The sequence below is a fragment of the Zingiber officinale genome, chromosome 6A, assembly GCF_018446385.1.
Source record: "Zingiber officinale cultivar Zhangliang chromosome 6A, Zo_v1.1, whole genome shotgun sequence".
Classification (NCBI taxonomy): domain Eukaryota; kingdom Viridiplantae; phylum Streptophyta; class Magnoliopsida; order Zingiberales; family Zingiberaceae; genus Zingiber; species Zingiber officinale.
Genome location: NC_055997.1, coordinates 48,068,923 through 48,096,544, shown reverse-complemented (window position 1 = coordinate 48,096,544; position 27,622 = coordinate 48,068,923). Strand labels below are relative to the sequence as shown.

At 33.4% G+C, this 27,622-nt stretch overlaps 1 protein-coding gene across 4 annotated transcripts; it reads left to right on the top strand.

Moving 5' to 3' along the window:
• LOC121996343 lies at positions 1 to 27,208 on the top strand. 4 transcript variants are annotated; one of them, XM_042550278.1, is made up of 14 exons: positions 1 to 477; positions 557 to 643; positions 1,398 to 1,454; positions 1,625 to 1,698; positions 2,468 to 2,639; positions 2,773 to 3,078; positions 3,189 to 3,392; positions 3,475 to 3,954; positions 4,053 to 4,262; positions 4,861 to 5,052; positions 19,266 to 19,429; positions 22,170 to 22,322; positions 25,053 to 25,131; positions 26,534 to 27,208. In XM_042550278.1, exons 1-14 carry the CDS (start codon positions 64 to 66, stop codon positions 26,969 to 26,971), a joined length of 3,030 nt encoding a protein of 1,009 aa, XP_042406212.1. In that variant the 5' UTR covers positions 1 to 63; the 3' UTR covers positions 26,972 to 27,208. The 4 variants fall into 4 exon arrangements, with proteins under 4 accessions (XP_042406212.1, XP_042406210.1, XP_042406211.1 ...); XM_042550276.1 differs by having other exon boundaries at positions 1,398 to 1,507; positions 1,648 to 1,698; XM_042550277.1 differs by having other exon boundaries at positions 2 to 477; positions 1,398 to 1,507; positions 1,648 to 1,698; positions 4,864 to 5,052.
• The last annotated feature ends 414 nt before the right edge of the window (positions 27,209 to 27,622 follow it).

The following is a 27,622-nucleotide window of genomic DNA, read 5'->3' as shown; positions in this document are numbered from 1 at the left end:
TCCAAACGGCTTTTTATAAGCTTCCTGTCCAGCTGCTCGGCCAGTGGAAAAGATCAAGGTGGAATGGGCTCCCTCTTCGAGGCGGCGGCAGGCGGAGCGACTCCGCCGAAGCGGATCCCTCACCTCCGCCCATCCGCGCCTGCTACATCCTCCCTCCACCGCCTCACCCGATTTCTTCTCTCCGACAAGGTCGGGTACCTCCACTGGGTCTTCACCGTCGCCGCTTTTCTCTTCGTCGTCGCGCTTTTCCAGGCCTTCCTCCCCGGATCTCCGGACGAGGGTCCCGATGGGGGCACGGGCTCGCCCCATCTGGGCGAGATCGGGAGGCTGGAGTTCGGGGATGGTATCCGGTTCGTTCCCTCCAAGCTGCTGGAGAGGTGGGAGAGGGAGAGACGGGAGGCGAATTTGTCAGCGATCGAAGGTTTTGCTGGAAGGTCGCGACGGACCTACGGGCTGAGAAAGCCGCTGCTTGCCTTGGTGGATTTTTGACTGGTTTCTTGCTTTTTAACTGCCGTGTATGTGGGGAGTCTGATGGCTTTTTTTTCCTGGTTCCTAGGTGGTTCCGAATCTCTTTCCCGACGCCATGCAGCTGCAGACGATCAGCATTGCTGTCGTCCTTAAGGAGATCGGCTACGATATCCAGGTCTGTATGAAGAGACATCGGTGTTTTCTTTGGTAGAAAAAAAGATTGACGCTTGTTTTGGTGGTTCACTATTGTTGTTGGTTCTCGTTCAGTTTTATCGATCCTGTTGATGTTGGCAGCTTTATAGTCTTTTTACTAAGTAATTTACATCTTTTACTGCTTGTTTTTTTTTTTACAAATTTTCCTAAATGAAATGCCAAATTATTTGGTATCTCGTCTTAAAATGTTTTGACACCCAATTGCAAGTTGTAGCCACATTTCCAACAAGTTTGATCTGCATTCTTCTCTCTGCCTAGTTTTTGTATGATGATTGGTGATATGTCACCGAACGATATAAATGGAGCTCTTATATATCTAGTTTGTCTTTTTTGTCATGAATTGATTACGTCATGCATTGGGGCCAGTAGTAATTCTAAAGAGTTCTACATTACAAAATTAACAATTGCAAAATCGAGTGTTCTCCATCATGCTGCAATTATCTTTTACTTTGAGAATAAAATTTGTAACACAAAGCTAATATTTTTCCCTATGCCTAATGCAGCTGAAACGTTCATTTCGTTCTTCCTTATTCCCTTGTAGTGCTTTTATTCTCAGTTGCTTCTGTTCATTTTGTAGTTTTAAGAACCTATTTTTGTTAGTTGGAACGATGGAATATATGTTTTTTTATTAGAAATTCCGTTTACTATCTTTTAACATTATCCTGTTCCTACTGTTTACTAGTATTCTTGAAGTCTTTGTATTCCAAATTCTGCAGATTTTCTCATTTGAAGATGGTCCTGTTGAGTCTGTTTGGAGTACTATTGGGCTATCGGTTAGAATCCTGCCTACTACAACGATTCAGGAAACCACTGTAGATTGGTTAAAGTAAATAATAAAGTTGATATGTGGCAGTTAAATATTTAATTGTTTGATGTACTTAAGTGTTTTTGTGTAGCCAGGCAAATTATTTATGGCTTGCTAAATAAATTACTTTCTGATCAGGTTTTTTATCATCCTTTGTACAGCTATGATGGCATTCTTGTGAATTCTATGATTTCAAAACCGGTGATTTCATGGTAAATTCAACTTTCCTCTCTCCCATACTATTCACTTTATACTTAAATCCTACACTTTCTTACTGTGTATCCTTATGGTATCAGTCAAATTACCTTGCAAGATCTTTTCTCATTCTTTAATTACCTTGTCATTATCTATCTTTAGGTGTGTGTTTTAAGTGCATTTTGATTCTTGTCATTTTCATATGATTATCTTTTAGGCTTCTAAATCCACAGGAATTGTAGATAGAATGTTCGTTACTGTAAATTATAAAAATCACCACTTGTAATATTAGTCGCCATTTGTCTTATCGCCAAGTTGACTCTGCCAATCAATAATTTGTTAACTCATGTCTGATTTCGCTGCTCTCAAAATTGCAGTGATTTTAAGATAGACTATTTTATTATCAAATCAATTTTACTCTCATCAATGTCATTCTAATTGCATATTACAAAAGCCACTATTTATATCTGCCAATATAATTCTAATAGATGCTGACTTGGAAAGGGTCTTGAAGGTAAAATAGAATAATTTACTTTATAGATTAAAGCATTAAGTCTTACATTGGTTTTTTACTTAACTCAATTAAATTGTTTCTTCTGTATTTATATGTTATGTCTATGGTAGTTACAAGTTTTTTTATTTTCCTTATTGTGAGCTATGTCTCAAATTTATTTACAACTTGTCACATCACTTTAAATCACAATGCAGGATACACATCCAACAAAAGCATAAACTGGACAAATACAATATTTGATTTCCGTGTGGAATTTTTATTCTGGTTTACAGTCTTTTGCAGGAGCCTTTTAGGAACGTACCTGTCATCTGGACCATCAATGAAAAATTCCTGGCATTTCATCTACGTAAATATGGTGAGAATGGTCAAGTTAAGGTTTGGAATGAGTGGAAACAAATTTTCAGCAGAGCTTCTGTTATAGTGTTCTCAACACACATAATGCCGGTAATATGTTTCGCTAAGCTGTTTACAGGTTTTTTTGTTATTAAACTTTGTTGATATTAATTGCCAAAATGCCCAATACCCTAGTTATTTGATTCAGATTTTAATATAGCTTGTTCATTTCTATGTTTTTCAGATGATGTACTCATCACTAGATGCTGGTAACTTTATGGTTATTCCTGGTTGTCCTACTGAAGCATGGGAAGCAGATAATTTAGTCACATGGAAAGAACATAATGAACCAAAAATTGGCTATACACAAGAGGACTTTGTTATTGCTATTGTTGGCGGAGAATTTTCATATAGTGGCCTGTTGCTAGAGCATGCTCTAATTTTGGAAGCAATAAAACCACTACTCCAACAGTTTAAGCATGTGAATTCTTCTTTGAGAATTTGCATTCTGAATGCTAATCTAACAACTGTGCATAGGAATATTTTGGAGGTAATTTCATTTTTTTCATGATAATCTATCTTCTTCATTTTTCATATGAATTAATTATTTATTTTAAATATATTTTTTTAAATTAACTTCTATGTCATGAATAATTCCAGGCAATTGCTAGGAATGGTGGTTTTTCAAGCATCATTATGGAGAATATTGTTGCTGATGGAAACATGAACGACTTCATCAATGCTGCAGATATTGTGCTATATGGGTCTTTTCTTGAGGAACAATCCATCCCTACTGTTCTTATACGAGCTATGTCTCTGGGAAAACTGGTTGTTGCTCCTGACTTGAGCATGATTAGCAAATATGTAAGTAGACATTTAGACTCCTCTGATTATTTTGTTATTATCTTATTTGCAGCCAGTGATTGCAATATTTTTTATGGTTTAGGTTGACAATGGGGTAAATGCATATCTTTTCCCCAAAGATAAAGTTGGCATGGTGAGTAAGATACTACTTGAAGTGGTTTCAAATGGAAAATTGTCTCCATTGGCACAACAAGTTGCATCACTAGGAAAGGAACGTGCCAGAAATCTAATGGCATCTGAAACTATTCTAGGGTATGTTTCATTGTTGGAAAAGGTTCTCAATTATCCATCAGAAATTGCAATTCCTAAACCTGTTGACGAGATTCCTATAAGACTACAAAAAGAATGGCAATGGGATCTTTTTGTGAATGTAAGAACCATCAGCAATCTCAATCTAAGCATTAGAAGTTACCAAATGTTGGAAGGGCTTGAGGAGCCACTGAATCATGGCAGTTTTGGTAATACTTCTGCAGATGCTGACAAAATATTTTCCTCTATAGTGTGGGAGGATGAGAAAGAAATCGAAATGGTGATTGCCAAAATACGGATTCAAGAAGAAGAGGTGAGAATAAGGTCGATATATTTTGCTCTTTCACTTGACTACTAATATTGACTTTAACAACTTCTCCTCAGAGCATATTCTGTTGAAACTCGATGCAGTTGAAAGATAGGACTGATCAACCTCATGGAACATGGGATGAAGTTTACAGGAGCGTTAAAAGAGCTGATAGGGCTAGAAATGAATTGCATGAGCGAGATGACAGGGAGCTTGAGCGAACAGGTCAACCCCTGTGCATATATGAACCTTATTTTGGTCAAGGGGCTTGGCCTTTTCTTCGTCGTACCTCACTTTACCGTGGAATTGGCTTAGTAAGTGTTAGTATGATAAATTTGTTTCCGTTGATCATTCATACAATCATAATGGAAGATGGAAATAATACCTGTCCTTCGTGTATCAATTATTTCAACAGACAGCTGGGTGGTTATTACACTGATAACTTTCATCAATGTTGTAGTTATTGATATCTATCTTATTAAATGTGCATGAGAATCAATGTTATACTTGCAAATCTTGGAAGTTATGTTTTTACATCTTTGAATAATAATTGCATTTATACAAAGATAAGCTTTTACTTGAGATATCAGTGTATGTGAATTAAAATTTGGATATCTTGTTCAACTGCTTTAGATATCAAATTAATGTTGACCTTTTCCTCAAGTAGTTGCTTGCTCTTCAATGCTTTCTTTAATCTGATCAATTTTATATTTGTGATACCTTAGTAGAAAATTCAAATATGATTTTATCAGAAATTATCACCCACTTTTGGTACTTCTTGCCATGTCAACGAGGATGATCTTCTTGGGGTTTTTGGCATGAATGTATTATATGCACGAAGAGTTCATTTCATCAATCTTAGTTTTTAGTAGCTAAATGAAACCTTTCCCTCACCACAAAATTTCCTTTTAGCAGTCCTCGAAAGGCCGAAGACCTGGAGCTGATGACATAGATGCTTCCTCACGTCTTCCACTTCTTAGTGATTCATACTACAGAGATGTGCTTGGTGAATATGGAGCATTCTTTGCTTTAGGTTACCACATTGATCGTGTACATAAGAATGCTTGGATTGGTTTCCAGTCGTGGAGAGCTTCAGCTAAAAAGGTTTTTTGTTGTTACTGTTTATTACACAATTTTTTGTCTATTTTTATGCCATTTAGTTTGTTGATTGCAGAACAATGCCCTTGTCATGCTTGTGGTAGTCACTTTTTCACTGTGGTTAATTACTTTTTTGTGTCTCCAGTAATTATAAGGTGATTATGTTCAACTAACAGATTCATTATTTGACAATTCAAATAGGCTTCCTTGTCTAACTTCTGCAATGGCTAGAATCAGGTACCTGTAGGTTATAAATCATTGCCTCAGAGGGTTATGGCTACAATACCATTGGATGGCTACAATACCATAAGATGAATCAATTGATTGGTCTTGAAATAGGCATCCTGGCTGTGTGATTTCTTTCTGTTTCTTTATTTCTCTATCAACAAAAATAAGAATATATTTTGGTTCCTATTTATCAGTACAATTGAATTCCAAATTGTTGATTCATCCACATTCCAACTGTTTGCCTATTTGTAAACCATGGATGAGTAATTAAATAAATGATCCTGTTTGTTGCTTAGCCATACCTGAATTTGTTTTGATCAACTGGGTCTACCATTTTTTATTACATAAGAATATTCTGCCACTTGATAGAACATGACAAGAATGCCATGAGTGGGTAGGAATTAGGAGAGATTAGTACCTCAGTTGATCTATTTTTAATTAACCAATGAGATAATTGATTGGTAAATAGGTACACTTAAGCCTACAGATATATTTAAAACATGGTTGAAACTCATTTACCAGTATTATTACGTGTATTGGATTATTGTTGAAGCCATTGCTTCATATAATTTCGAAATAACATCTAGCTATAGATTCATATAATTTCGAAATAACATCTAGCTATAGATTTCTTCTTTACTTGAATCAGGTTGTAGTGGTGCCATGCGATAGGGCTAATGATCATGACCAAGCAGAAGCATGCTGTATTGCCTATCGGCTTTTGAGAGTAACTTTTTATTGTCTCTATTCAGATGACCCTGCTAGTGATAGTTGGGGCACATTTATATGGAGGGGGCAGGTTTGATTTCACAGAAGAGGAATAGGTCTGTTGAGGGAATAGAGGTCCTTTTTTTTGTTTATTTGTAATGAAGGTGAAATGGAGTGGAATAGGAATGACATTGTGTAGAAGAGTCTTTTGTGCAGAATGCTTGTAACCCAAAGCAAGCTGAAGCTATGTCCTGAAGAACAAGATTCATTTTGGAAAGGGTAAAATAACCTTTGAGAAAGCTTCATGAAATTGACCAGTTTGATGCTTGCGTCATAAACAAGGATGTTCTCAATGTGCCATCTTGATCTGGCCCGATTGATAAGGTACTTTTCTGGCAAGGCAGTAGTGGCTGTGATTGTGAGCCGAGCAAGATCAAAATCTCAATGCATGCCAGTTTTGAATTTTGACGGGAACAATTTGGTACTATGCTAGTGTTTTGACATATAGTGTCAGTGTGGAATTCAATGGGGATGGATAAAGAAGTTGCACAAGAAGATAAAGGAGAACATTATATCAAAGTTTAACCTTGGTGTCCCATTTATAATGGTAAAATTTTAACTTTGTATTGTATGAACATAAGCTAAATGAAAAAAAAAGGGCAGCATGTGCACAAAGCTCCCGTCCATGCGGATCTTGGAGAAGGTTCTATTGTACGCAATCTTATCTTGCTTTGCAAAAGATTGTTTCCGAACTCGAACCTTTATTGTCACACGACAACAATTTGCCTATTTCACCCCATTTGAACATAAGCTAAATGAATAACAAATAATATTTCAATTCTTATTGATACATTTGATGATTGGCATGACACAAGAGACACTATCTGTGTCGAATAATATTGTGTTTCACTCATTTATCAAAATATATAGTGTCTCTTGTGTCATGCCAATCATGTTGATGAGTACTGTTTCATGTCAATGGCCAAGGCATACCAAGACACATGTCTAGATGAATTGAAATAATATTGTTATTTCTTTTTAGCTTGTCTCATTCAACTTGATATTAAGATCGTACCATTTGAAATGCAAAACAAAGATTGAAGTTAACTATATAGTTGTTTTGTTTTCTTGTTATGCATCTCCTTCTTCCACTTATAATTTCTCACTGGGTCCACACTTCAGAATATCTGTATAATATTGAATTAACATCCTTTTATTCAAATATTGAAACTTTGGCATGGTTTGAAATTTTGAACCTAGGCCAATATGACTTGATACCCAATGAAATGACTAACACAATAGATAGGATAAATTATGTTAAGCGGTATAATACTTTGATAATTTATTAAAATGATGCATTTTCATTATGTCACTAGCATGATATGAGATTTGAAATCATGCAAATTGCCTATTCAAACCTGTAATTTCACTTTCAATCTTGGGCATTTTGAATTTTTTTCCAAGCATCTTTTTCAATTTAACAATCAGAATACCTTCTAATATTGAAAAGATAGGCGCAAAACCTTAAGTTGGTAAGTTCCATGTCCTTAAGGACTTACTTTCCTTCCATCATAGCTAGCTTCAAATTTCTAGATTGAACTTTTCCTCCCACTCATTATCGCTTCTTTGATAGGAAGCATATTGCCTTGTTCTATAGACAGTTTTGCCTCTACTCAATAATTGATCTTCCACTTGAAACATTCAATTTTTACATATCAAAATCTTATTCAATTTAAATTAAATGCGTATTACTAAATGTGGATTTGTTACTAATATCCTATTGGTAAGCTTGGTCTCACCGTTAGTGATGCAACCCTAGGCTATGTTAAGAGACGAATATGTAGAATCGTGCTTGCATAATGATAAATTTATCGAAAGAAAATATTATTGATTCAAAGTAAACTACAAGGCTAGTTAGGGTCATTATAAATGTTCCAACCTCAAATTCTAAAATTAAATTAAACAAATGGCCAAGAGTTTTCCACTATCTAATGGACTCAATAACTTAGGAAATAAATAATTACAACTTGAAAATGAAGTCTTACCAAATTGGAAAGATAACACATAACCAAATATAAAGTTACCAAATCTTAGCCCCTAGGCAATTGAAAGTGATGAACATCAAGCACTAGACTTTCACGATGATAAATTTATTGAAAAAAAATTAATATTGCATTGACAAGAAGGGTTGATTGGTGTTGGTGCCATTAGAGGGATTAATGGAAGCTGAAGGTGTTGTGAAGGGAAATTGTGATGGAAGGCATGGAAGTGGCTACAAGATGGATGGTGACATATTTTGGCGTTATGAATGAAAGGTGTCTGGTGCGAGAGAGGAGGTGGTGAATGGTGGATGCAACTAGAACTGTCAATTTGGATTAGGACCGTCAGATTGGCCTATCCTACCAAACAATTTAAACGGGTTGAGTTGAAATTTTATCAACTCATTTAAAGGCAGGTCCAGGTGGGCCAACCCGCTTGGCCCGCGACCCATGCGTGTCGGCCCATGGCGGGCTTGGGTTGGCCCGCGGTTTTTTTTAGGGTTAAATATTTCTGAATTGAAAGCCAATCCAATATTTGATAGTAACTCAAAACAATGAACACAAGATTATGCTGGTCGTTTATTTCAGGTATCCTCATCGAGTTAAACATTACCCGGTTACATAAAATTGAGCTTACAATTTATTACAAGAAACAACAAAAAAAAAGAGATGCATAGACCCAAATTTATCAAGAAACATTGCCAACCAAGTGTAGAGCACCCCAAATTTATCAAGAAATCACCATGACTCTGGGGATACAAGCCAAGGTTCGCAATATCAACATGAGAGATGGTAACAGAGAGGCCGAGTTCCAACTCAAGGAACACTGGCTTAGGATTGTAAAAAGCTAGCATACTTAGCCCCAAGGAAAAGCCTTTGGATGCATAGAAGGGCATTCTTCGTCACCTCAGCATTTTCATGATTCATGAGCTTCATCACTCTGTCCTTGGCCATCAGGTCTGAAACGATGATTCTTCTAGCTGGATCATACTTGATAAACTGAGAAAGATCATAGCATGCGACAGCAAGAGCCCTAGGATCGGTAGAAGTGTCAAAGGATTGTGATTAGAACATGCAAAATCTGCACACAACATTCTGTAGTTAAATGCTTTCCAACATTTTCCCCATCTTCATGTCCATTAATAAAGATGGTGCAATTTCAAAACTTATTTAGAAATTAATCTCATTATTAAACACATCACCTGACAATTACACAATGGCCGAATTCAGATTTAGGACAAAAAAAAAATCCGCAAAACTTAAAATTAAAATGGAAAATTCAACAACTTTGAAGATGGAACTCTTAACTTGAATCGGATCGGATTCTACCAACTTTTGTACTCGAATCAAATAAAGAACGATTGTCAAAAGAACGAGAGTATTAAATTAAGAATGCGACGTCCACAACCCCAACTGAACTTTGGATATGAAAATATTTAACTTCATCACATCTATGTGCTAAATCGTGGGTTTGACCCACCTAATCTGTAATCCAAATTTAAAAATTTTAAATTTTTTATATATAATTTTATTTTTTGGTGGGCTCGTGGATTGACCCGCCTTGAGTTAGGTTGAGGATTTTCTAATCCGCCAAGATAAAGAGTCAACCTGTAATTCGACTACTGGCCTATTACATTACCCGCCTTGATCCCAGATGGTAGATCCCTTAACTACATGTACATATTTTACCTCTAGCATGCGATTGAGCCCATCCTTACTTATGCCATATCCATTACTTTAAAATGAGCCATACCTCCCTTGCTTTAGGATCCCGAGCCTTTTTCACTAGACTCGATCCATGCTCATAAAAACGACAGCTATAGATGCAACTTTAAAGGAATTAGGATTAACTGGTGTAAATGATGATGAAGTATTGAATTGAATCACTAGGCTTTGATTGTGATACCAATTGACACAACACTAAGTTGCGAGAAGTGATGAACACGAAGCACCAAGTTTCCGCAACAATAAATTTATCAAAATAAAATAGTTATTGACTTAAATTACAAAGGGAGTTGGGCTGACGTTTCAGTCGAACCAAAATTGGAAATAAAATTAAATAAATTTGTAAAAACACACCCCCATACCTAAAGGACTTGATAACTTAGGAAATAAAGTTCTATAATTTGATAAGATAAACTCCTACCAAAATTCCACCATACTAGAATAACAAGTTAAAAATTCTCTCTCCTAGATTGGAGACTACCAAATAATAAGTTACTAAATTTTTGACACCTTAAATATGATGATTAATAAATTTAATTATAAATTAAAATTTTAGAACTGTAAGGTTCTCTTTGCATCAATTAGTTTTCGTGTTGGCCATTGATGAAAATCTCAAATCAATCTCTTAGGCGGAGCCTTACCTTTTGAACTTTGTAATTGTGAATTGTGTTCAATTATCATTCACCATTACTTCTAGCAAACAAACTTGTTTACTCTGTCAAAAGAAATCTTCCTTCCCTTTTTTAGTTATTTCAAATTGTTCTGCTTCTTACTATTTTGAGAAATGATTCACCATTACTTGAAACAACATCTAACCTTTTCTTTTTGGAAAAAAGTATTCAATATATCAAATTCCCATCGGTAGCAAGGCTAAACACAGTCAAGCTGTGACAACTCAACTATAGGTTGCTGAGTCCATAGTTTCTATCAAAATTCATACTTGTTGCACAAGTTTTATAGGTTTGGAATGTATGGTTGGCTAAAAGTATCATTGTTTGCTATCTTAAAGTCTACAAAGGAGCTTTCTTCTATGATGGCACCTTGGATAAGGAAAAGAAAGTGACTTTTATATAAAGTCCCACCAATTAACATGTAGTTAGTAGCTTTGATTTGCAAAGCTATGTAGTAAGGCTAACTTTTTTCTTTTGTCAATTTTTCCTTGTGCAAGTAATCATAAATCACATTCATCCTCCTTAGTGCTCCAAATTGGGTTGTCGTCAATGAGGACCTCTCTTAGACTGCACCTATATTCAATCGTAGCAATCTCTGAGATATTAGCAACCTTAGTATTGTCAGTAAACTATTCTTAGGTTGTGATTCTTGGTAAGGAAGAAAATGAAAAAGGTAGGAAAACTTTATTCTCATGGATAATTATCGCGGATAAATTTCTCAAAAAATAACCAATCTTACTTTTCCAATAAGGATATTAACTTCTTTCTCTTGATCCCTATCTCTTAGTCACATGGTTTCTCTCGACATCATAATTCTTTTGTCTATCTTGCTACTAATGGCCCCTCTATTAGTTCACTCACATTTTACATTGTTGGTTGCTTGCGCGCATATTAGTTGCAATTTTGCTTAGCATTGCAACTCTTTCCCCTTATAGACCACATCATCATTAGCTTCTCGTGTGTGCATAGTTACAATTTTGCTTGAAGCCAAGGATTAAAATTTTATGCCATGCTGAAGTTTCAATTTATGATTGAAACAACACAGTTTTGGTGCTTTATCTTGCCGTATCGATATGGTTTCAATACTTTTTAAATATAAATATATTTATATATTTTTTTACTAATATTATATTGATTTAGATGCTTACTATTGTGTTATGAGATGTTAAATCTTGAGTTCAAGTTTTGATATTGGCTTATAAAATGTTTGATGCTTATTGAATAAAAGTCAATTTAGGATTACTTAAAGTTTACCAAGTAGACATGACAAAATTAAGTTTAACATGGATTTAATTTGGATTTATTACGATGATTTTAAAATTAAATCAAATTTATATATACAATAATTAATTCATAATAATAAATTTTATAGAATTAGAAATTATATTATTTATTTTTTACTTTTTCTAATAGTTTTTCGATGGAGAAGAGGGAAAAAAATTAACCTAAAGAGGTAAAAAGGTTTATTTTATTTTATTTTTTTGTTTATCGTCACATATGGATAAAAAGTGGGAAAAAATAATGATCGAGGAAAAAGAATTAATAAATAAAAGAGAAAAAAAATAAGAGAGAAAAGAATTTGAATTAAATGCCATGAAAATAAAAAATAGAAATAACAACAATAATTAAGCTTTATCTCACTCGGTGAGGTCGGTTATATGGATTCTTTTACGCCATTAAATTTTATCTCCTATTATATCATTATCTATACATAAATAAATTTTATCTTGTTTTATTGTTACTAACCAAGTCTTTTTTTTGGTCTTCTTTTTCCTCGTTTGATATGTATGTTTGTCATAGTTTCATATCTCCTAACTAGAGCATTTGTTGGTCGTCTAAGTATATTCTCGTATGATCTTAAATGTGTCTTTTGAAGTTTTCTCTCAATTGATGCAATTCTAATTTTCTCTCTAATGCTCTCATTTCTTATGTTGTTCATTCTTGTATGTTCATACATCTACCTTAACATCCTCATTTCAGCAATTCTCATCTTTTGCTTATGTCTTCGAGTTATAGCTCAATATTCAGCTCCATATAACATAATAGATCTAACTGTGATTTTGTAGAACTTTCCTTTAAGTTTTAAATGTACTTTACAATCATGTAAAACATCAGATGCTCTTCTTAATTTCAATCATCCTGTTTGTATTCTATGTAAGATATCTCTCTCAATCTCTCCATTAATTTGTAAAAATAATCCTAAATATTTAAAGTTATTGGTTCCGGGCAATTCATCATCTCTTATCTTAACAATTGTCTTATTATGTCTAATATTGCTAAACTTAAATTCTATATATTCTGTCTTTATTCTACAAAGCCTAAAACTTTTTCCTTCTAGTGCTTCTCGCCAATTTTTAGTTTAGCATTTACTCCTAAACATGTTTCATTTACCAAAATAATATCATCGATAAACAATATGTACCACGGTATCGTGTCTTGAATGTATGCAATGAGTTAGTCCATAATTAGTATAAAGAGATAGGGACTTAGAGTTGATTCTTGATGTAATACTATCTTTATTAGAAATACTTCTGTTACTCCGTATGAAGTCTTTATTCTAGTCGTTACATCCTCTTACATATCTTTAATTAGTTTAATTAATATATGTTACGCTAACAACTCCCTTTTTTAGAATTTTCCATATAATTTTTCTAGAGACTCATAATTTTTTTCTAAGTCAATGAATATTGTGTGTAGATCTTGTTTTTGTTCCTGATATTTTTGAATTAATTGTCTAAGAAGATGTATAATTTCTATTGTCGACCTTTCAGGCATGAATCCAAATTGATTTTCGATCATCGTGATATTTTTCCTTAATCTTTTTTCTACTACTTTTTCTCAAATTTTTATTGTATGACTCATTAGTTTAATATCTCTATAGTTTATATAATTTTGTATGTCTCCCTTGTTCTTATATCAGGGAACTAGAGTACTTATCCTCTATTGATCATACTTTTTTTTTATTTTCAATATCATGTTAAATAATATTGTAAGTCATTCAATACCTCATTTCCTTAGGCACCTCCATGCCTCTATCGGAATATCTCTATCAGAATATCATCTAGCCCAATGATTTTTTCATTGTGCATCCCATTTAAAGCTTATTCTACTTCTGAAATTTGAATTTTATGATAAAAATTTAAATTTATATGCTCATTTGACCTACTTAAATTACCTATGTTAAGTTTGTCACTTAAACCTTCATTAACAAGTTAATGAAAATACTTCTATCGCTCTTTTATTTTTCCATCGTTTATTAGTACTCTATTATATTTATCTTTAATACATTTTATTTGTGATAAGATCTCTTGTCTTCCATTCTCTCACTCTAACTATTCTATAAATGCCTTTTTCTCCTTCTTTTGTATCAAATTTTTGGTATAATCGTTCAAAAGTTTCATTGTTTACTTCATTTACTATTTTCTTAGCTTCTTTCTTGTTTATTGTATATTTTTTTTAAAGTTTTCCTCGTTCTTATAAATATATAATTTCTTATAAGTTATATTTGTTTTTCTTCAATTTCTCTTGTAATTTTTCATTCCACCATCAAGATTCTATATTTAATAGTACATGTCCCTTTGACTCACCGAGTACACTCTTAGATATTATTTTCAATTTTGATACCATTTTTTTTATGTCGTATTAGAATCATCGTATATTTCACCTAATGCTTGTACTCTTATGTTCTCTTAAATATATGTTGCTTCCTGATCCTGTCCGAATCGCCTAACCTAAGGACGCTGAGCACGTGGCGCGATCCTCGTCGATGGAGAGGAGAGCCGGCTTGGCGAACGCTTTCTGCAGCGCCGAAGGCGTCGTGCACAACGCCTTGTGCGGCGCCTAAAGCGTCCGGCAGGGTCGACCCTTTCGGCGTCATCGGAGGCGTCCAGCGTTGCTTCCAGCACTACCGGACGCCCCCCGCGGGATCGCTCGAGATGATCGCGGGCGATCTCACGTATGCAGGTACACAATTTTTTTTAATAATTATTTATTTTATTTAATTAATTTAAACAATTCCTAAGGAGGATGTGATATTTCGAAGAGATTTTTATAAACCCTAATTAAATTATCCTAATAAAATATATAAAAATATATTTAAAATTAAAATAAATTAAATAAATTTTATTAATTAATATTATGAAAAATAATGTTTTAAATTTCATTTAAAAATATTCTAATATATTTTTTATTATTTTAAATTCCATTTAATTTTTTTTAATAAATTATATTTATATTCTGAGATTTTTTTTTATTTTTTAAAATTTTTTACTTGATTTTTTTTACAATTTAAAATATATATTATTGAATTAATAATTAATTAAATGAATAAATAGTTAATTTATATAATTATTATTAATATAAAGTAATATCTTGTATTAATTTATATACTTATTATTATTATTATTATTATAGATATTTCCATTTTAATTTGAATTATTGATATATCAATTCTGTTTAAATAAAACTATTTTTAATTATTTTTCTAACAATATTAAATTATTAAATAATTGAGAACTTATAATAAATCAATATACAACTTATTTTTATACACATAATAAATATATTTATCTTATAATTACTATAGATAAATAAAAAATATCGAACCTCTATTGGCATGGCACGATACGATACTGAAATCGTATCGTTCCGATCTGAGATCGAAACCTCGGCATGAGTCGAAATTTTAAACCTTGCTCTTATCTTCTCCATAAACATATTTTGATTCCCATCCCTTTACTTCCATCACTTAATTTTAGGAGTCATATATATATTTTTTTCTATTGGTACTATATTTGAGGCATATATCCAATATTACTAACTTATGTTGGGTAGTTAAGATTTCTCCAAGATGACTTTATAATCTTTATAAAGTTTTCTATTCTTCTTCCTAATCATAAAAAAAATCAAGTTGTGATTTATTATTTTTACTTTTAAACGAGACTAAGTGTTTTTTCTTTTCTTAAAAAATGTATTAGTTAATATAAGGTCATTTGCTATTGGGAAAAAAATCTAATATAGTTTTCTCTTTCTCATTTCTCGTTCTAAGCCCACAACTCCCATGTACCCTCTCATATTCCGCATTTTTCACTACATGTCCATTTAGATCATCTCATATTAAATTATTTCATTTGGCGGAATGTTTTGTAATATGTCATCTAAGTCATCTCAAAATCTTAATTTGATAGTTTCATCTAATCCTACTTGCGGTGTATATTTGCTAATTATGTTCATAGTTTCTTTCGCCACTATTATCTTAAAGGTTATAATTCTATCATCTTTTTTAACTATTCCTACAACTTCTTCCTTTAGCGAACTATCTATAACAATATTCACTCCATTTCTTGCTTTACTCTTTCTTGTGTATCATAATTTAAAATTCGAGTTCTCTATCAGTTTTGCTTGTTCGTCTATCCATTTTGCCTCTTGTACACACAAAATATTAATATTTATCCTAATTTTTGTATCTACTATCTCCATTGATTTATTAATGAGGGTTCCTATGTTTCATGTTCCAAATCTTAGATTATTAGTTTTCTTATTATATTTTTTCTTATTCAACTTATGGTGTGAGAACTCTTATCTATTATTTAACACTACACCCAAGTTCTCATGGAGTTGTAGTGGTCTTTGTTGATACGTTCAAGTCGGGCCCCGCAACGCGAACTCTTGCATGTTTAGCACTACACTCGAATTCTGGAAATGTAACAGTCCTTGCTGAGAAGTTACAGTTGGACCCGCACCGCGTTCCTTCTGGCGAACAACCTAGCATTAACACAATGGATCTATTTATTAAATATTTATCATAGTTTTAACGCTTGCTGACAATTTAACACAATCTTTCTCCTTTATCCAGACTTGGGATAGGAGTTATTAAAAAAAAGAAGTTGTAACCTTGTATTGTTCTTCTTATTTTTATTTTATTGTATTTTTATAAAAATAGAAATAAAAATAAAAATAAAAATAATAACAATAAAACATAGTGGAAGCTGTAACCTTGTGACGGACTCCTTGACGTTGTGACACTGCTGCAACCTTCGTGAGCTCATGGAGGATGATCTCCATGACCTCGCGAGATCGTTTTTGCGTTGTTGGACGGCCAAATAAAAAATGAGACCATTTTTGTGTTGTTGGACGGTACACTAGCTCTGACGGGCATAGTGCGGTATTTTTTACAATGCTTGACGCTATCCCTTTCGCCATCATGGACACTTGCTGCCATTTTGTCATTGGGGTAATTCAGTGTGCTGTCCTTTCCTTGTCATTGCCACCCCTTGCTGGAGAAAAACATGACAGGTTAGGAATGTGAGGGTCATGGGCTGTTTTTTTTTTTTGGCTGTTGGGCCCGGTCTGATTTTGTCAAAAAAGTTGATTCTTTTGCCTTGTGAAAACATTTCCTGTATATTTTCCTCTCAAAAAAGTTGATTCTTTTGGCTGTTGGCTAATTCTCCCCTGGACCACTTTTTGCATCTCTTTTTTTTCCAGCCTTAAGAAACAGGGTCGCTAGGCAGGAGCCTTTTCCAAATATGCTATCATGATTGCTTTGTTAAACTCCACTTTCCTTGTTACTTCTCTTCAAGCTGTGAGTCGCTGAACACTGGGATCCTATCTGTTAGACAACATTTCTAGTGCTAAGAACCACCCCATTATCAAAGCCTCGTACTCAAACTTTGTTAGTAGCAACTATAAATTGGAACCTCAATACTTTCTCCACTGGATCCCTTTGGGCTTATTAATGACTAAACTTTTGAATGGATAAACCATCCACATACAATACCTAACTCTTATCTTTTCTCAGATTCATCCAATTCCTTGTCTTCTCTGCAAGAATATTGAGTACTTGTCCTTCCATGGTTGACCTCCAGAACACTAGGTCAAACTCATTCAACTTTGTTGCCCAACACTTCCTTCCCGCTACATATGGCTAGTAAAGAATTTGCTGAAGTCGAAACACCCAGATGGCATGGCCTTATAAATAAGCTCCGAGGTTCCTAACTATAATTAATACGCCAAGATCTGTTTGGGTGTATACCTTTCATTGGAACCTTCCAGTTCATGATTGACATAGTATTCGGGCCTTTCCACACTGGCCTTTTCTTTCAATAATATCACCCTCATTGCATGATTTCATCATCCATGTGACTAAAGACTTCCTTTAACCATTCAAATGCTTTCTGCTGTCGGGCACAACACCAAATGCTTGGGCTTTGACACTTTGAAGATTGGAGCGCAACTTTTAGCTGAATTTGGTATAAATCTAATCCTAGGTGTTTTCAGTCCATTAAGTTTTTGTACCTTGGTCTTGTTCTCTTAGAACTACATTTCAAGATAGCTCATCTTGTATGACTCTATCCCAAAAGTTACATTTCAATGGGATTAACCTCATCTTACCCTCTCATGTTTTTTTCTTCACCACCATGCCATCGATATGAGCTTCATGTTCTTTCATATCAACAATTCAAACAATTTATTCACCAACCTTTGGTAAGTAGCACCTACATTTTTTAGACCAAAAGACAGTATCTTCAAATGTTGAGAAAATATGTGTGGTCCATCTGGTTTTACGAGGACAGAAATTCCCAAGAAGCTTAATAGCTTAGATCCAGCTGTGCTGTATACACTATTTTGTTTATGCACAATAACAAGAAAAATATTCGTTTGGCTAAGCTTTTCTCAGGTCGTCCATATATTTGTCATTTTTGTAAGGCTTTTGAGCCATTACCACATTTGTAAGTCATGTAGGGAAGCCACATTCAACATCTGATTAATTTCTTTATTTAGTGCTTTCTTTCTCTCACTAGCAACCTTTTGACCCTTCTGCTATCCTGGCTATTTTCCAACTTGGAGGTTCAACTTGTGCTCAGCTAGGTCTCTTGGAATTCCCAGTATGTTCTCCATGACCATGCAGAATCTCCCTTAATAAACTACACAAATTCAAATTACCATGAGTCTCTTTAGTTGTCAATGCAGCTCCATGCTTCCATTTTCTGAGTCCTCCATTGGCGCTTTCTGAAGATTAAATTTATCTACCTTAATAAACTACACGACTTCAAAATACCATGAGTGGTCCTTAGTTTTCAACGCTGCTCCATGCTTCCATTTTCTGAGCCCTTCATTGGCTCTGTCTGAAGGTTATATTTATCTTTTTCAAATTTTAGCTACAATCAGGTTAGTTTATCCAACTTTTCACCCTTTAGCTTGTTTGAGGTGTTTTTCGACTCCAGGCTATTCCACCTCTATCTGACAAGGCTTTCCATCTCAAGTATTTATAGCAATTGTTGACTTAGTCAATGCTCCGTTAAGTACTTGCTCCTTTTGGAGTCAGGAACTTCATGGTCAAGTGGTAAATAGATACCACAACCTTCAACTTGCTTAAAATGTGCACAATCAAACAAATCTACTTTGTAACCTTCTTTACACTGCTCAAATGCATGATTTCTCTACCAGTGCTGCAGTCAAGTCCACTACCCAAAACCTAGTTTAAACTGCACAGAAGCATGGGTATGCTCCCAATTTTACAGTCAAGGGAATAGACCCTAGTTTTCTTACTTCTTTTTTAGTAAAATCAGTTAGGCTTGTCCTTTCCCCTCTCTGAATCTCCTTAGGAACATCTCATCTGAACTGCTTGTGTCATTGGTTTTGTAGTTTCTCTCTCGAGCTTTGGTCAACTTTTTGTTACTTGCATATGTACCTTTATTTATTGAATGATTTTTACTCAAATATGGGGTAATATTCTTAATTATAACTAATATCTAAAACATTTTTGGTGTCAGTGAACATGCAGATTAAAAATCTGTAATTCTATTATTTTAATGATAACATTGTTAATTTGGCAATTTTGTGTCCACAGCTTAGTTTATCTAAAGAAGCAGAAACAAAACTCTTGAAGGCCATTCAAACACAAAGGCATGGAGATGCTTTCTACTTTTGGGTTGGGATGGACAAAGATCCAAGAAATAGCCAACAAATGGCTTTTTGGGATTTTTGTGATGCAATAAATGCTGGAAATTGCAGGTAGACTGATGTATTTATTTCTTTTCCTTGAGTTGTTTTATTATGCAAAATAAAATGCTTAGATAAGACAACCTCTGCTTATTTTAGTAAGTGTTTATTTACTTCACATGCTTTTTTTATAAAGATAATTTGCCATTTTGGAGCAGTTAAGGCAACCAAGTTGAATTTAATAACATGCTTGTTATGAGCTGAATAATGGAAATTATACTAATATTGAATTATTGATCAAGGAGAAAGACATAAAATGAAATTATTAATTCTAAAGAATAAATACACTAGATCATAAGTGTGATAATAAAAAAATGCATTAATTAATTTTTATATTTACGTTTAAGAGATTCATATATTTTTCATTCACATAATGAATAGTTGCCAACATATAAATCAATAATAAAATAATTTCCATGCCAATAAAATAGTATTACATCATTTATTTTATAATTTCAATTGTATTTTTGACAAGGAATTTTGAAGAAATACTTCACTAAAATCAAATATGACTATTTTGTACTTTGCAGCTCATCTACAAAAGATGATATATTAAATTTATAAAACATGATAGAAATAAAAGATGACTAGAGAAATATTAGTACAGAAAATGATTAAATTATTTTAGAATTGCTAGAATAGGAAGAAAGTAGGCCAATAAATCTTACGGGCTAATTGAGTCAAAAGTCAAATATTATATGATAATTTGATGGCCGCTAATTATTGTGGAGTAGGGTGTAATCAATCTGAGTCAAGCCAAGATTAATTGTGTTTAATCTTGTTTTTTTTTCCTATTAATCTTTTTATTAAAAATCTTATCAAGCTCACTCAAGCTTTTTATCAAGTTTCATTAACAATGTTGTTGTGTTATAATTTAGGTACATGAAAGTTATATTATTTTCTTATTTTTGACATGTTATAAATAATTTAAGATTATAATTTTTTTATAAAATATTATATTTTTTTGTAACATATTATGAATAATTTAAGATTGTAAAATTTATAAAATCCTATATTTTTTTTAAATAAAAATTAAGAAATAAATCTATAATTGAACTTTACATAATTTAATAAATAAGTGTATTCATAAATTATTCATGAACATTAACAAACTGGGTTCACTAATATCCTTTCATTGTGCTTTCAATCTTGTCTTAGTTTAGATGTTCTATTTTTTAAAATTTATTTTTGGTGTTTATAGTTAACAATTTTTATTTCTTCTGCTCAAAAACAGACAATTTTGATGTGGGCTAGCTAGGAGACTCCTTTATCTATAATATATTAAGTTGGGGTGTTGAAGTTTTTAATGACACTAAAATGAATCTACATATTAAATTTGATTTTTTTTAATATGGCGTGCATTTGTTTTTAGTTAATTTTATTGATGCATGGTTATCAGGGCATTTGCATCATCCACATGGCTGAGATTATAACTCTTGTGGTTGATTTTTTTTTGCCTATTTTTCATAGTTATAAAACTAGATTAAAAGTATGAAAAAAATTTCAGAGGGTCAATTGGTCAAATTGTAAATCAAACAGAGAATTGGAGCTGATTGTAGAGTTCTAAACGAACTAAATGTTGGTGAGCAAGCTTTGTGATCATTTCGTCAAAAGCTTCTTTATGTTCGTTCAACATGTTCAAGTTCAATTAAATCAACAAGGTTGAACAACTCATTAATTTAAATGGATAAGCTTGAACACGTGTTCAGTTATGAATAATGCTCACAAATAAAGCTTATTAATAATCTTATATATAAACAAAAAGCCTTTCTAAACGAATAAACAAGTTTGTAATAAGAAACTCACTAATAAATCAAATAAGCTTAAAAATATAAAAGCTTCAAACAATCATAGAAACTCAAATTAACATCTTGATAATATCTAAACGAACCAAGTATGAACCAAGGCAAAGCTCAGAAAGAAAAAAAAAAGCTTGAACAACTGCATCTGCACCTTGGTTAATTTTAAGCTTGCTTTGGCTTGTCTTCGTTCATATCAAGGGTTTACAGCCCTAACTTGCTATTTGGTAGGACAAACTTTGTAACCTGCCCAATTGCTATTTTAGTTATAATATTTATATCTCTGCACGACCAATATAAATATATCTAATTTACTAGAACCTAGAATGTAAATATTAATAAGAAGACATTTTTACCATCAAATATTAGAGTAGCTAATTAGGCTATCTAATGTTAAGGGTAGATAATTAGGATAGTTGAATGAAAATTAGGTCTTTTGTTTTTTGTTATTGGTTGTCCTACATAAGACATCTTGTCCTATCTAATATTAGAGTAGGCAAATGGACATTTTGAAAAAATTTAGGAGCATAACAAAATTGGTCGAGTTTCTATAGAATTGGTTGGCTGTCCCGATTTGATAAAAAAACTGGCTTGTTCTTTTGGTTTGTAACTTGGTTTGAATGCATATCTGATCTGATTGAACTGATCATTATGGTTTGTATGACTGCTATTTTATGGTTTTTATTGAATACTAGGGAACATTTTTTTTTTTATCTTTGGGTGTAGAATAATAATCAAAACCCATACAAGACCCGAGATCTGGCATTTGGATAAAAGCAATTGTTAGATTTCTACTTTCTATTTGTTATTCTCATTCTGATTTTTTCTATTTTTCTATTTTATTAATTTACAATCAAGTTATGGTTCAGTTTATACTAAATCTATATTTACTTTATTGATGGAACTTAGTTATGTGCAAAAATTATCTTCAACTCTTCTCTTATTCAACAAAGGTTTGCTGTTGCTGAGATTCTTCGGAAGATGTATGGTATACAAGCTGATTGGAATTCATTACCTCAAATGCCAAATGATGGGGATTCATGGTCTGTTACAAATAGCTGGGTTTTGCCTACAAGGTCCTTCCTGGAGTTCGTAATGTTTTCCAGGTACGGGTTCATGTGAATATACTCCTTTTCCTATTTTCATGTGCATAATGCACATTTAGCAAATGATGATTGATCACCAATTTACTAAATGCTTCATGGTGATAAATAAGCCAAGTTTCTTTCTTATTTTTGAGGTGAAACAATTCAATTTTTTTATTTACATGATCAATGTATCAGAACTAACTTATTCAAATTGATTTCAGTTATTTGGATATTATAAGATCCATGCTAATAAGATAATGACAAAGAAGAGGAAAATTGGAGAATAAGTGGTATTGGTTTCCAATGTAGATTCTACTCTTTAATTCTGCATCTTAAAATGGGGATTCATACAATATATTTAGATAACAGGAGATCTCTTACCTATGCTCTGTCATTTTTTTTAGATTATAAAAGCTCTCTCTTAGACTTTAACATGGTACAGAGATGGACCCTCACCTCTAAAACAATAATGGATGAAGGTGAATGTCCAAGCATGAATTTTTCAATATAATGAAATGTAAAATCAAATCTAATCAAATAATCATTTACTTTATTTTTATGATCATGATTGGCTTTTGATTATTGTAACTTATTTCTAATCAGCTTTCTTGATTGCACTTGATTGCCATGAATTTTTTGTTGGAAGGTGGTGGGCTCTCAAAAACTTTCTAGGAAAAGAAGAGTTGTAGTGAAAAGAAGAGGAGTTGTAGTATAATGACTTTTTATTGAAAAAAATACTTCTAATCTTGCAACTTCACATTACATGAGTATTTATACTACTTAATAGAAACTACTAGACCATACATCATTAATTAGATACATGAACTTATTCTATCTAGATACATGAATTACAAGATTCATGTTTCACTTGGTTCATGTACATAAAACATTTATGGTTCATGTATTCAAGTTTAATTCAACTTCTAACACTCCCCCTTAAACATCCCCCTTAAACATGAATCTTCCTTACTCCAAGTATGGACCTCAATCTTTGAAAATGATCATATTTGAGTGTCTTTGTAAAAATATCAACAACTTGATCCATAGTCTTCACTACTCAAGTTCAACTTTTTTTGCAATGTATTCCCGAATAAAATGATATCTTGTATCAATATGCTTGTTACCTTCATGAAACACCGGATTCTTTTGCCAAACTTTGAGTTGACTTATTATCAATCATGATCCTTATAGCATCTTGCTTGAAATGAAGTTCCTTTAACAATCTTCTCAATCATATAGCATGACAAGTGCAAGAAGTAGCTGCAACACACTCAGCTTCACAACTGGAAAGTGTCACAATAGCTTGTTTTTTTGAACTCTACGAAATTGCATTATTTCCCCAAAAGAATATAAAACCAGTTGTACTTTTTCTATCATCAATGTCTCTTGCAAAATCGCTATCACAATAGTCCGTCAACTTGTAGTTGCTAGAGGATGAATAAAGAATATCATAATCAAGAGTACCTTTAATATAACGAAGTATCCTCTTAGCTGCCAACATGTGAGACTCAGTTGGATTCTCCATAGATCGACTCACAACTCCAATTGCAAATAAAATGTCGGGTCTTGTACAAGTTAAGTATCTCAAGCTCCTAATAAGACTTCTAAAAGTAGTTGGATCAATCTTCTCTTCTCCTTTCTTCATTTTGGATAGTTCAGCTCTAAATTGTATAGGGGTATTAATTGGTTTGCAATTGAACATATTGAACTTCTTAAGAACCTCTTTTGCATAACTCTCTTGTAAAATAGAAGTTCCATCCTTCATTTGTTTTACTTGGATTCCCAATAAATAAGTCTAAGTCTCATATCAATCATCTCAAATTCATAACTCATGACTATCTTGAATTTTTTAATCATTTTTTGATTATTTCCTGTAAATATGAGATCATCCACATAAATGCAAACAAGTAAGAAATCCTCATATAGAGTGCATATTCGTTGGTGCATCTTAAGAACTTATTGTAACTTATTTCTAATCAGCTTTCTTGATTACACTTGATTGCCAATATTTGTTTCCTTTCACCATGTAATTGATCCCAAATGATTGGGACCCTGCTTGTTATATTTGTCCCAACTATGTCAGCATTGCTTCCTAAATAACAGAAATCATTTTGAAAAAAATACAGTAATGGCTGCTAGACTCATAGCATGGGTCTATATATATGACCTAGATCCTGAGCCATATCATTTTTCTGTTACGGGCTGTATTGTTTTTTCGTTCTGATCCATGATTATTAGTAGGAACCAACATTCAAATTTTCATGCGATTATAGAGAAATCCCACATTTCCAGCACGCTAATAGAGGAGTTCTTTTACATACACTTGCGTCACAAAGTTGTAGTGCTTTTATAGGAACTAAATACTATATCTTCTAATTTTATGTTTACCCAAGCTCATACTTTAACCAAATTATAAGTCAGCACATGAAAGTTCAAAACCAAACTTTGAATTTGGAACTTCTACTGATCCTGCTTACTGTTATTGTATTAACTAATATTTTGTAGATTATCAAGCAAAATTCCCAGTTTCTGACTAGTTTCTGTTCTCATGAATAACTAAAATTTCAGTTCGAGCTGATACATCTATTTATGTCCATCTATGAACTAGTTCGCTCTAAATCATGTAGGACTTTTTGTTCCATTGTTGAGCCATATAAGTTATTACATAGAAGTTTGGTAGACAAGAATTTCTAAATACAAATTCCAATGGCATTCTCTGATCTGTATGTGTTTCTTGTAAATTTTCAGAATGTTTGTTGATGTAATGGATAGGATGATTTATGATGAACACCGCACTAGTGGGCATTGTTTTTTGAGCATATCCAAGGTAATATTTGGTCTATTAACTTCAATCATTTATTCTGCTAATCTCTATGTAATTGTATAATTTGAGGAAAAAAAATATAGCATCATCATAGAAGAGACACAACACGTATTTATACCTAATATATCTAAACGCTCTAATTGGACTAAGTAACCTAACAACTCGAATGATTCTTTAACACGCCTTTTAAGTTATATATGGTTTGTTACATAAACTAGATTAGTATTCACAAACCAAACAATTAACACGTCCATCATGAGTGCAAAAAACATAAAATTTGCATGTATGCGAAACCAAACTCTGACAGAGCATGTAAGCTGTAAATAGCACATCAACAAAGAGGTAGCTAGATCCCAAAAATCACTTTTTCTAATGGGATTCTTATGATGATGTATTCAACAATACATGAGGTGAAATAAAGAATTGATTTTTGTAGTATTTTAGTGAGCTCAATCTCATAAACTTACAAGTTCTAAATTAATTAATGCTCTCAATGCATCTTTTGTTCGAATTGGTCTCACATATCTCAATAAATATATTTCGGTTAACCAAAAACACCAGTGATGATGTGCTCATTCTGTGACCTGCTGATAATGTGTTCATTTTCTGCAACCTATTAGGATTATTTAGGTGAGATCCCATCGCTGCTAGAGCCCTTCTAGCTAATGATTATAAGACAAACTGATACAAACTTCTAGATGCCCTTGAGAAGTTAAAAAACCTCTCGATAAATTTCACTTGCCCTAAAGAAATAATAAACAATTTTTTTTTCTTTAGGATGACCTTCCAATTTTTATGTTGTTTATAAGTATATGGTGCGCAAAAGCACTACAAGAGTTTAGATACTTATGCCACATTTGTCTGACATAATTAAATTGAAACAAATGTAGGATGTGGTACATCTTGGTTTCAAGTTCAATGGCACTGCTGTTTCCTGTTGCTTTGGCTTGTACCTCTCTTTTATAGTGTTTTGTTCCTTCTTTGAGTAGAAAATGATGATGCTTAAAAAGAAAATTGTCCAATTCAAGATGGTATCAGCCAAGAATAGGCCTTGTCTATTATGGAATAGCTGAAACTGTGTTAGCACAAACAACAGAGTGAAATCTTCTTGTGCGGACACAATATGGATACGGGTCCATGTGGTATTTTGGCTGTCTCAAGCAATATCTATTCACTTGAAAAATGCTTGCCTGCCATGATTATGATGAATACCTTAGTGGCTGATGCAGGAGTGCAAGTTTAGGAGGTTAAATTAACAGCAACGTTGTCAAAGTGGCAAGTTACTAATCATTTTGGGGAATCCAATTAATTTTATTTATATCATCCATCAGCGTGTACTATAATGCTTGCAGTTGCCAATGATTTGCAAGCTTTCGGATAAATGCATTAACATTGCACTCTACAGGACGGACATTGCTATTCTCGCCTTCTGGAGTTGCTTGTGAATGTGTGGGCATATCATAGCGCTCGGCGGATGGTGTATGTAAACCCGGAGTCTGGTGCTATGGAGGAACAGCACAGGCTGAAGAACAGGAGAGGCCAGATGTGGATCAAGTGGTTCTCCTATGCCACTCTAAAATCCATGGATGAGGATCTCGCAGAGGAAGCCGATTCTGACCGTCCTTCCCGGAGATGGCTGTGGCCTTCGACTGGTGAGGTAGTTTGGCAGGGTGTATACGAGCGCGAGCGGAACATGAGGCACAAGCAGAAAGAGCGGCGAAAACAACAGAGCAGAGATAAGATTCAAAGAATAAAGAAGAGGGCGAGGCAAAAGACACTCGGTAAGTACATCAAACCATCTCCGGATGACGTCGTCGATTCCAACACTACTGAAGTCCGGTGACCATTGTCATGCGAAGAAACCATTTTGGCTATTATTATTTTGCCAAATTTTTTTCTGTTCATTGTGGGTTCTGTTTCTTTCTTTTTTTTCTTTTTGTTTCTTTTTTTGGCTTTGGGATCTTAGCGAGTTAGCCTATCAACTGTTGGCCTGTTTATTAGACAATTAATGGTCTCTACTTAACCAAGTGTTATTACTATTTGTAATAAATAAATAAGTAATTAAATTTTTTCAGTGAAATTCATCAGTTAAAATGTCCAAATCAATCCTCAAATTGGTACTTCTCTTTATGATTTTTTTAGAGGAATGGTACTTGCATCTACTCTTCTCCGTGACTTGCATCCGTGATCCAGCTGGAGACCCATGTGGATGAGACCAAGTCAGCAGTAGGTAAATGAATTGGTCTGAGTGGATACAAAAATTCTTCCCTCGCAATTTACAAGCTTTCTTTCGCATCTCTCCTCCTTCGTCTCTCTTCTTCACAAAATTAGGGCGGAGATCCAGAGCAATTGATGACCTCATCATTTCTTCGTTGTCGCGGTTTTTTCTTGAAATTTCTCCTCTTCCTCAGACCATGCCGTTCGTCGGCGGCACTAACTCTCAAAAAGATGTCGAAGAATATCCTGCTGTGTCTGCTGCTTGGCCGAACGGAAT